This window comes from Erpetoichthys calabaricus, chromosome 12 (assembly GCF_900747795.2).
Source record: "Erpetoichthys calabaricus chromosome 12, fErpCal1.3, whole genome shotgun sequence".
NCBI classification, from domain to species: Eukaryota; Metazoa; Chordata; class Cladistia; order Polypteriformes; family Polypteridae; genus Erpetoichthys; species Erpetoichthys calabaricus.
In genome coordinates, this window is record NC_041405.2 from 47,561,190 (window position 1) to 47,572,379 (window position 11,190).

The 11,190-nt window shown below is 40.7% G+C and overlaps 1 protein-coding gene and 1 pseudogene across 1 annotated transcript; one reads left to right on the forward strand and one right to left on the reverse strand.

The window, feature by feature from the left end:
* Positions 1–690: 690 nt before the first annotated feature.
* LOC114663072 (paraneoplastic antigen Ma1 homolog) lies at positions 691–1,791 on the reverse strand. The gene has a single exon (XM_028816840.2). The coding sequence runs from the start codon at positions 1,789–1,791 to the stop codon at positions 691–693; it is 1,101 nt and encodes a 366-aa protein (XP_028672673.2).
* Positions 1,792–6,235: 4,444 nt separating this feature from the next.
* LOC127529952 (uncharacterized) lies at positions 6,236–8,703 on the forward strand (annotated as a pseudogene).
* The last annotated feature ends 2,487 nt before the right edge of the window (positions 8,704–11,190 follow it).

Below are 11,190 nucleotides of genomic sequence, written 5' to 3' on the forward strand. Positions count from 1 at the left end.
AACTATCTTACATCTCTTGTTTAACTATCTTACATGGCGTCTCCCCCCCAACCAATCCGAGGACACCTACATATATACTCAACTTCAATAAACTTTATTTACACAAAACTCGCAGTTATATATATTCCTTTTGAAACCTGACCCAGGTTACTCCCTCCCCCATCTAAAGTCTAGATGTCCTCATCAGACTCCTTTCCCCAATTCCACTAAGGGGGTAAGGCACAAACCTAGCACAACAAGTAGCACATGAATTTACATAGTGAGATGAACCTTTGTATTTCTCAACCTCCTGAACCTCTGGTTCACCTCCAATCTGTAAAACTATTCCCTGGTGTATCACAGTCAAAGGCACATCAGTTGGCTCCCCCATACGGTCGTAAGTTAGACGGATAATGGGCAGTCACAGTTCCTGCCCCTTCCCGTGAATCACTCATACTAGGAACAGCTCCCCTCTCTAAATTGTCGTACAGTTAACACTTTTAGCTCCCTCTGCAGGTCCAACACTTGTTTCTGTAATGCCTGCAGTTCAGCATCTTTCTCAAACTTCATGTTTTTTGTCTTTTTTGCCTCAGTAGGGACACTTGCAGCATGGGACTGTGCCAATCTAGGAGTCTTCGCTAACTGTACTTTCAAATCGGAAATTTCCGCTTTTAATCTGTTAAAGTCAAATAACCCAGGATTAACCTCTTCCTACACACGAGCTGAGCGAACTCGGGGTTGTTTTGTGCTCCAACTGGACTGTTGTCTACGCTCTTCCCATTCTTCCTCCTCACGAATTTCTGTGAGCAGCTTCAAAAAAGATGGGGGGTTTTGCTTTCTCTCCCTTAGCCTGAGATGTAACAGCATAATTTCAGACTCAGTAGCCCCTCTTAATAACTGTTCCACCCGGGCTTTATCTGCTAGATCAGCCGAAAGACCTCCTTTCCGCACTACTTTAGCAAGTAACTTCTCTAACCTCCTAAGGAACGTAGACAATAGTTCCCCTCTTTGCTGACGTAGCATCCTAAATGCAATGTATAAGTCTTCCCCTGACTCAGTTGTCCCAAATATATTTTCTACAGCCTCAATATATTCTGCAGGCCGAGCATCAGGATTAGCCACTCTTACGGCTTGAATGACTTCTAAAGCTGGCCCTTTCAGACTCTCAATTAGCCTCCTCCGCTTTTCTTTATCGGAGCAGTCACATTCATCCACCATAAGCCTTGCTTGATCAGCCCAAACATCCAAGCCTTCTTCACCTGCAGGTGTGGGACTCACACCAGAAAAAAACCTTAAACGCCTATAGGCATTATTTTCATTTGAGGGCCTGACTGTCTTTCCTATCAGCTCCCCAACAGCCCGAATAATAGACTCTGGGTTACTTTGACCAGACTTATCACGCATGTACAGAGCTTGTACATCGTCCATAGTCATCCCTTCATCTTTAAGTAGTTTTTCAAATTTTCCAGCGAAACTTTCTGGGCTACCACTCACTCTATTGGTAGTCACCAGTTTCCAAACACCCCCCTCCCCACCATTAGGTAGGACTTCTGGGGGAAGTGCTGCTGGATCCACCTCAGATCGGCATTCGCAAAGCACCTTTAAACTCCTCTGTGTAGGGCTGTACATTTTGCCCCTTACTCTGACACGTCCTAAAACTTTAATACCATGCAAGGCTTCCTCAATATGTGCTATCTCAGTGTCTTCTCTTATACCAGTTAACATTACAGCATGAGCAGGGTCTATACCTTCTCCTCTGCACCAGTTGCGCAAGTCAACCGACAAGAGATTACTCCCTTCTGCATCCTCCATGCTTACACACACAAACAATCCTGTGTCTCACCTAGCAATGTATTAAACCACTCAAAAATCAGACCAGCATAAAATTCAAATTTTGAACATTACACAATATACAAGTTTCTCAATAATATCACAGGACCTATACTCTAAATAGAAAGAAAGAAAACTTAAAGTGAACCCTTAGGTATCCAACGTAAATCTTAAATAAAATATCCCAGCGGTGCCTCCATGTGTAACCCCCTTGCAACACCCTTCCGTTCTCGGTATGCAAGGTCCTGAGCTCTTTTATAATGGTGTCGCCACCTCTATGGTGGGAAGGTACACAATCACCCACCTTCAACCTTATAATCAATAATCAAATAAGTTACTCAAATATATAAACAAAACTCTCTTTACTAAATTGAAAGTGAAACAGTTTTTTTTTAAATTGATAATTTACAATATACACACTATACATAAAACACAAACAGTAACTTATTTATAACCCGATATATATATTGGTCCCGACACTATTGGTGAGCTCACCCGGACATATTTCCACAGTCAATGAATATTTCTCACTTCGTTGGGGGCCCCAAACGTAGCTCGGGTGCGTAGTGGCCAAACAAACAACACAAAAACTGGCCCCTTCACTTGAGAATTTACTTAAGCCACTTTAAAACAAATAAACAAAAAAAACACACCGACCTTGGTTATATATATTCCTCCTTTTCCCTCTCTCTCAACCACTCTCTTTACTCACTGATCACCCTTTCTGCACTTGTGTCCTGCCTGCCGTCTTTCTCTTTATCCAACAACTCTTCTTTTTGTTTTATCCGCTTGCTACATTTAGTCCTTCTTTCTTTCTCTGTCTTGCATCGGTGTTTTGCTTCAACTGCGACTCTCTTTTCCTCTTTCTGTCCGTCTTGCTTCGGCGTGCTGCCTCAATTCCAACTTTCTCTTTCGTTCTGTCAGTCTTGCTTCGGCATTTTGCCTGAACAGTCACTCCTTCTCGTTCTTTCTCCATCTTGCTTCGGCGTGCTGCCTAAAACTCTCTTTCTTCTGGTCTCAGCGTTTTGCCTGAAACTTTCTTTCTTCTGGCCTCGGCGTTTTGCCTGAAGCTCTCTCTTTCTTCTCGCTTCGGCGTTTTGCCTGAAACTCTCTCTTTCTTCTCGCTTCGGCGTTTTGCCTGAAGCTCTCTTTTCTTTTTCTTTCTCTCTCACCACTCCCATTTTCTCCTCTTCATACCGCAACTCTTCCGAACTATCTTACATCTCTTGTTTAACTATCTTACATGGCGTCTCCCCCCCAACCAATCCGAGGACACCTACATATATACTCAACTTCAATAAACTTTATTTACACAAAACTCGCAGTTATATATATTCCTTTTGAAACCTGACCCAGGTTACATAAAGAAGAACACAAAGAATACAAAGGATATTAGGAAAGATATAAAGGACATAAAAATGACAAATGAGAAGCTGTTTCAGGATGTTAAAGACTCTGAGAAATGTTTAAGTAATCGCTTTGATGCAACCTTTAAAGTTATGCTAGAAAAAATAGAGGAAAATGCGAGAAAGTCTGAAAATAAATTTATAGCACATGATGCTCAGCTTGAAGACATTAAGCAAACAATCACGACACATGATGAAATAGTCGAAAAAATGACTAAATCTGAATGCAAAGTGCTTGGAGACAGACTAGCTATGCTGGAAGATGGATATATAAGAAATAATATCAGAATTGAAGGTCTCCCTGAAAAATGTGAAAGCCCAAACACAGTGAAATTCATCACTGAATTATTTTCTCAAATTATTGTAGAGGACCTTAAATCAGACACTGGGATATCAGCAGGTTACTGCATATGTGGATTGAATGCCTCAAAATCTAGAAACTTCATTGTACGCTTCAATAAATTGCAATCAAAAATTAATCTGATGTCACTTATCAGACTGAAACAAGAGATATTTAAAAATAACCGTATTCGCATTTTCCCTGATTTTTCACCTTCAACAGATGCTAAACGTGCCTCATTTTAAAGCATTAAACAGCGTTTATGCAAAGCCAAAATCAAATACAGCTTCATCTATCCTCCTAAACTGAGAGTTGATATTCAAGGAAAATTTTATATTTTTAGTTCTCTAGATGAAGCAGAAAAAGAGCTAAAAAACTGATCCCAAAACTTTTTGAAATACTGTGAATCACATTGTGTCCTGGCAAGGCAAAGAAGACTTTACCTACATTTTGGTCTATTTGTAGTGAGACTTTTGCAGTAATTATACATTGCATACATTTTTTTGCACATTTTATTTCCTTTCCTGCTACTTTAACATTTGAATTACAATTATAATTGTATATACAGTATATGGGTGTGTATATACATGTATATATATATATATATATATTTGCATATTATATGAGTATATGTGTGTGTCTATGTATGCACTATGTGTTTTTTTTTGTGTTTTTTTTTCCAAACGGAACTGTTTAACATCACACCCTTGGTTTATTATATTAGTAGTATACTATTATACATTGTATGTATCTCCATGGGTACTGTTTAACATTATACCCTGGGTTTATTTCTTTTTAAAGATCATATTCTAGGCTTATAGTTTTTGGACTATACTAGCAATAGATATCTCTACTTTATTCCTTTTACACTGCTACTTGGGGGCTTGTTTTGTTCTGGACATGCTCTGTCTCTAGGAATGTCAGAGAACTGGGACTTTGTGAGGTGTGGTCTAGCCTCACTTAGGGAGGCAAAATAGGGGGTGGGGGATTTTGGGGAGTAGAGTAAGAGAGCAAGCTATTTCTGATCTATCCTTTTCATCCTCACAATTGTAAGTGCCAACACAACCATAGGCTTCATAGCCATAACTCCATGCAAAATTGGAAATTAAGATTAAAGCTATCATATGTAACAATGTACAACCTTAATTTAAGAGTACAGAATGACAACAAAAGTTTATAAGCAATGTATCTATGACCCAACAGTAAATTTTGTGAGCTGGAATGTCAGAGGTCTCAATCATGAAAAAAAGAGGAAGAAAGTATTCTCTCACCTAATAGGTCTAAACACCAAAATAATGTTTTTACAGGAGACCTACTTATTAAGCAAGGATCAGTTCTGGTTGCAAAGAGACTGGACTGGCCAAATATTCCACTCCAGCTATAGAAAGAAAATTAGAGGTGTGGGAATCTTGATTCACAGAACAATTTAATTTATGGTTTCAGATGTAGCATCAGATCCTGAAGGGCGATATGTGATGGTTATGGGTAATTTATTTAATTGTAATGTGATTTTGATAAATATCTATGAACCCAATGTGGATGATCACGGAGCTCACATTACTACGCCCCAAATATTCATCTCGCAGCTGGCGTCTTAACCCACTGTCATTAGCTGACGATAACTGTACAGAATTTATATCTAAGAAAATTGTTTTTTTAGAGACAAATACATCCTCTGAGGTTTCTGCAGGAATACTCTGGGAAACTCTGAAGGCTTTTTTAAGTGGACAGATTATCTCATACCTTTTCCACAAAAATAAACCGGAAACCAAGAAGGCATCAGGGTTAATCAGTGTGTGTGAACGTGAGTACAGTAATCCCTCGCTATATCGCGCTTCGCCTTTCGCGGCTTCACTCCATCGCGGATTTTATATGTAAGCATATTTAAATATATATCGCGGATTTTTCGCTGCTTCGCGGGTTTCTGAGGACAATGGGTCTTTTAATTTCTGGTACATGCTTCCTCAGTTGGTTTGCCCAGTTGATTTCATACAAGGGACGCTATTGGCAGATGGCTGAGAAGCTATCCAACTTATTTTTCTTTCTCTCTATCTTGCGCTGACTATCTGTGATCCTGACATAGGGGGTGTGAGCAGGGGGGCTGTTCGCACACCTAGACAATACAGAGGCTCGTCTAAAAATGCTGAAAGATTATCTTCACGTTGCTACCTTCTGTGTGTAGCTTTTAAGTATGCTGCACGGTGCTTCGCATACTTAAAAGCTCAAAGGGCACGTATTGATTTTTTTATCTCTCTTTCTCTCTCTCTCTCTCTCTCTCTCTCTCTCTCTCTCGCTCTCTCTCTCTCTCTCTGCTCCTGACGGAGGGGGTGTGAGCTGCTGCCTTCAACAGCTTTGTGCCGCGGTGCTTCGCATACTTACAAGCCAAACAGCCCTATTGATTTGTTTGCTCCTTTGAAGAGGAAGATATGTTTGCATTCTTTTAATTGTGAGACTGAACTGTCATCTCTGTCTTGTCATGGAGCACAGTTTAAACTTTTGAAAAAGAGACAAATGTTTGTTTGCAGTGTTTGAATAACGTTCCTGTCTCTCTACAACCTCCTGTGTTTCTGCGCAAATCTGTGACCCAAGCATGACAATATAAAAATAACCATATAAACATATGGTTTCTACTTCGCGGATTTTCTTATTTCGCGGGTGGCTCTGGAACGCAACCCCCGCGATGGAGGAGGGATTACTGTATGAGCAAACAGCACGTAAGATGGCAGACTACAGGAACCACCTGAGATTCAGCCTCAGATGTAGACAGACCAGAATTACACCTAAAAGTCTATGGATGAAATCGTCAGTGAAGGGTCTCCGAGCTACAGAAATCCTATAGAAGGCACAGAGCCAGCTGCTGAACAAACGGGTGAGACAAACTAACTTTACTATTGATGTTTTGAAATCTAAAGAGGAGCAGATCCGACAAAGGCTTTCATCACTTTTAGATGAGAAAATGCTTCAACAGGTGGTTGAATTCACAGAGAAGGCTTGTCTAGCACAGCACGAAAAGTCTAAGACCAGGCAGCAGAGGAAGTTTGATCTACTTGTGGTGTGCCAGAAACATCAGCATACGATAGGGAGTGTCCTCTACTGCCAACAGAGAGAAGGATGCCAGACACGAACCGAGGATGTGGACAAGTGGGTGAAGAATCTGTCTGACAGACAACTCACCCAAGCAGAGAAAAACGTCCTTGCTAAAGGGTTAAACTTTGTTGTCACACTGAAACAAATCCCACTAGTGGAACTGATCACAGCCACAGAGTCAGCAATCAGAAACAACATTGCAGATGTGGAAGCGGAGCAACTGCGGATAAAAGTTTCGGCATGTCTCAGCAATGCTAAGCCCCCTGCACCCAATATCAGTATTGAGGAGAGGAAGGCTCTCATGGCACTCAGTAAGGACGACAACATAATCAGCCTTCCAGCAGAAAAGGGGAGGTGCACAGTGTTGCTAAACCAGACAGACTATCATGAGAAAATTTTGTCTCTGCTTAGTGACAAAAACACTTATGAACCCCTAAAACGAGATCCAGGTAGTGGTTACAGGAAAAAGGTGATAGATTGTCTCAAGCAGTTAGATAGATAGATAGATAGATAGATAGATAGATAGATAGATAGATAGATAGATAGATAGATAGATAGATAGATAGATAGATAGATAGATAGATAGATAGATAGATAGATAGATAGATAGATAGATAGATAGATACTTTATTAATCCCAAGGGGAAATTCACACAAGAGAAGCTACACCAAGTCTGTATGGTTTACCTACGATACATAAACAGGATGTACCGTTAAGACCCATTGTCTTACTGATCAATTCAGTTACATATAACATCTCAAAGTTCCTGGCCGCTGTCCTCAACCCGTTGGTAGGCAGCTCAAAACACCATATTCAGAACACTTTGGATTTTTTGGTGAAAGTGAGAGATGTCATAATGGAGGTAGATGAAACTATGGTTTTGTATGATGTTACATCTCTATTCACTTGCGTTCCAGTTATGGAAGCAGTGGAGGTGGTCCGTAAGAGATTACAGGATGACCTCACACTCAGTAAAAGGACCACTCTCAGCACCGACCAAGTGTGTCTGCTCTTGGAACTGTGTCTTCAATCCACATATTTCATATACAGCGGCCAGTACTACAGGCAGAAACATGGGTGCGCCATGGGTTCCCCAGTTTCATCTATTGTGGCCAATCTGTATATGGAAGAAGTGGAAAAGAGGGAGCTATTATCCTATTCTGGAACACCACCGAGTCAATGGTTCAGGTATGTGGACAACACCTGGGTGAAAATCAAATCTCACGAGGTACCACGATTAACTGACACATCAACTCAGTGGACAAACACATCTAGTTCACCAGGGAGGACATGAAATGTGACAGTCTAGCTTTCTTAGATTGTGAAATTTCCATCAGCAATGGGGGACATTTGAAAGTTGATGTGTACTGTAAACCAACGCATGCGGATCAGTATTTAAGGTTTGACTCTCACCATCCACTAGAGCACAAAATAGGTGTCATCAAGACTCTACAACACAGAGCAAACACCATACCCACAGATACAGCGGCCAGGGAAGCAGAAGAACATCATATCAAAAAGGCCCTGAGTAAATGTGGTTATCCCAGCTGGACTTTTGTCAAAGCAGGGAAGACACATAAAGAATGCTCTAAGCAATCCAGGAGAGAGGAAGGACAACCGCTTACTAAGCAAAAACCTTTGGTAATCCCTTATGTGTCAGGAGTATCGGAACAGCTGAGATGCATTTTTTTTCAAAACACCAGGTCTCAGTGGCTTTCAAACCCCAAAACATGCTACGGCAAATATTGGTCCACCCCAAGGATCGGGTGCCCCAGCACAGACAGAGTAATATAGTTTATAGTTAAGTGCCAAGAGGATTGCCGTGAATTATACATCGGGGAAACCAAACAACACAGAAGAGCTACCCTGTCAGGCCAGGACTCCGCAGTCTATTTAAATCTACTGGGCAGTGGTCACTCTTTCAGTGATGAAGATGTGCACATCCTGGACAGGGAGGAACGCTGGTTTGAGTGAGGAGTCAAGGAGGCCATTTATGTCAGAAAGGAACGACCATCTCTGAACCAAGGAGGGGGCCAAAGGGTACATCTTACAATGCTGTGATTGCAGTTATTCCTCAACTATCTGTGAATGGTACTCATGGCCATTGATCAATGGACAATTTGCATATCATTGATCACACGGCCCATTGTTAGTCAATGGTGCTAGTTTCAGTCATTATGCAAAGGTACTGTTTATAAGGTTGGAGAAACCTGCAGTCAACTGAGACTGAGGAAGTCACTTGGATGAGTGATGTAACGTATCTCCCTGGAAAAAAAAACTATGTCCAGATGAACTAAATCAGCTTTCTAGAATTAATCAGTGAAATTACCAGAATAGATCAAGATCATGCCAGGTCTCCAAATGAGGCACTTTTTAGGAAAAGACAGGTTTTGTAATCAGAACTCAACATCTTGACACCAAAAGAAAAAGCACAACATCGTTACTACGAACACTGGGAGGCTAACAAGATCTTCGCGCAATAAATCGATAAGCAGGAAGTTTACAATGCAATATCAGTAATCAACAACTCAGACAGAGATAGAATCATTGGCCATGAAAAAACAATGCACACATATAGAGACTACTATACTGTAAGTCCTTATATTCTACTCAGTTTAAAGAACACAAGACACAACTTAATGCGCTTTTTGATACTTTACGGATACCACAGCTAGATACTCTAAGTGCAGAGGAACTGGATTAACCTCTGACGTTATTAGAATTACTAGACTCTATAAACTCACTTCAGAGTGGGAAAAAAGCAGGCCCTGATGGCTACCCTGCTGAATTTTATAAAAAACTAGGGGGTCCTGCCCCCTGCTCGCTTTGCTCACCAACCCCCGGGTGGGTGCTATGTGCTAGCCACTTTGTGGATCTGCCATTTGCGTATGGGGAAACAGATGTACAATTTATCAGATTGTTATTTTCATGGGAATTGTTACATATGCATAATAGAACTAACTCTTTTACATTACAGCGAATAACTGACCATAGTTAAAAATAGTAAAATGTAATAAATTGAAAGAAAATTATGTTTCATGTTGTGTTAGAGGTATTCATTGAGTTATCCGTTTTCGTTCTATTTAGCTTTGAAATTAACATTCAAATACTTTTTAAACTTACACTTTTACTGTAAAACTTCAGTAAAAACTATTTTTTTAATTAACTTTTTGTCAATATCGCATTGAATTTTGATTCTATGTTTGGACTTACATCGTGACAATTCAACGTATAACTGCCCGTGAGTGAATATCGTTTCTTTCTCTCTAATAAATAAACCGACTTTTTCGAATGTTTGTCCCTGTGATTTGTTAATTGTCATAGCAAAAGCTATTGTAACGGGAAACTCTAAACGTTTTAATACGAGTGGCATATCAGATCTCCTTTGCTGTGTAGCAGTTGAGGCGGGCATCCACCTCTTGAACCCTCAGGTACCACTCCAAACACCAGGTGAAAGTACAAGACTCTTTTATTTTCTTCTTATACAGTGCACCAAGCACCCTCCACTCCACACTACTCATATACACAATTCTCTCTAATAAAGCACAAATAAACACTCCTCCTCTCCCAGACACTGAGCTGGGCTTTCCCAGAGTCCTTTTATACACCCTGACCCGGAGGTATTCCTGCCCAACAGTCCACAGTTCCTTATTCCTTCCGGGTCAGGGTAAAAGTCCTTTTCTTCAACCTGGAAGTACGTCATCTCTCCTGCTCACGTGACCAGGACGTACTTCCAGGTTATAGAGCACATATGAGTCCATGGGCTTCCCAACAGCGACTCCCAGTGGTCCCCAAGGTATCCAGCAGGGCTGTGTATAAAAACTACATAGTCCATGAGGCCCTGCTGGAACTCGGGGCACGTCCATGCTGTTGGGAGAGCTCCTCCTGGCGGCCTGGGGTGAGGGCCAGAATAGGAAGCCGACAATCCACCACAGCTGTCAAATCTTATCTGCAGAAGATGTACTACATTACCTTTCTTGTCACCTGTTAAAATTTTACATGTCTTAACCGATCAACAATTTTCTCATTAATTGGCTTGACTTCATCATCTAACACTCCAGAGATCATAGTATCTTTGGATGCAGAAAAAGTATATGGTTTAAAGGGATTACCTGTTAACCACTTTGCATAAATTTGGGTTTGACCCGAACATATGTGCATGGATCAAACTACTGTATACCAGTCCAGAAGCTTCCGTTTGTATTAACAACATTATTTCAGACTACTAAGGAAGCCCCTTCTCACCACTGTTATTTTCAATCGCCATTGAGCCATTGGCTGTTTACTTTCGAAATGCATCAGAGATAAAGGGGATTTTCAGAGAAGGACTTAAACAGAAAATATCACTATATGCAGATGATACGGTACTTTATATATCAGACCCACAAAGTTCTCTGCCCACAGCCTTAACAGCACTAGCAAAATTTGAAAAGATATCTGGACTTAAAATTAATTTGAACAAAAGTATGCTCTTTCCAGTGAATTCTATAGCAAACTACATTAGATTAGATACCTTCCCTTTATTCATTGCAGATCAGTTTAAATACC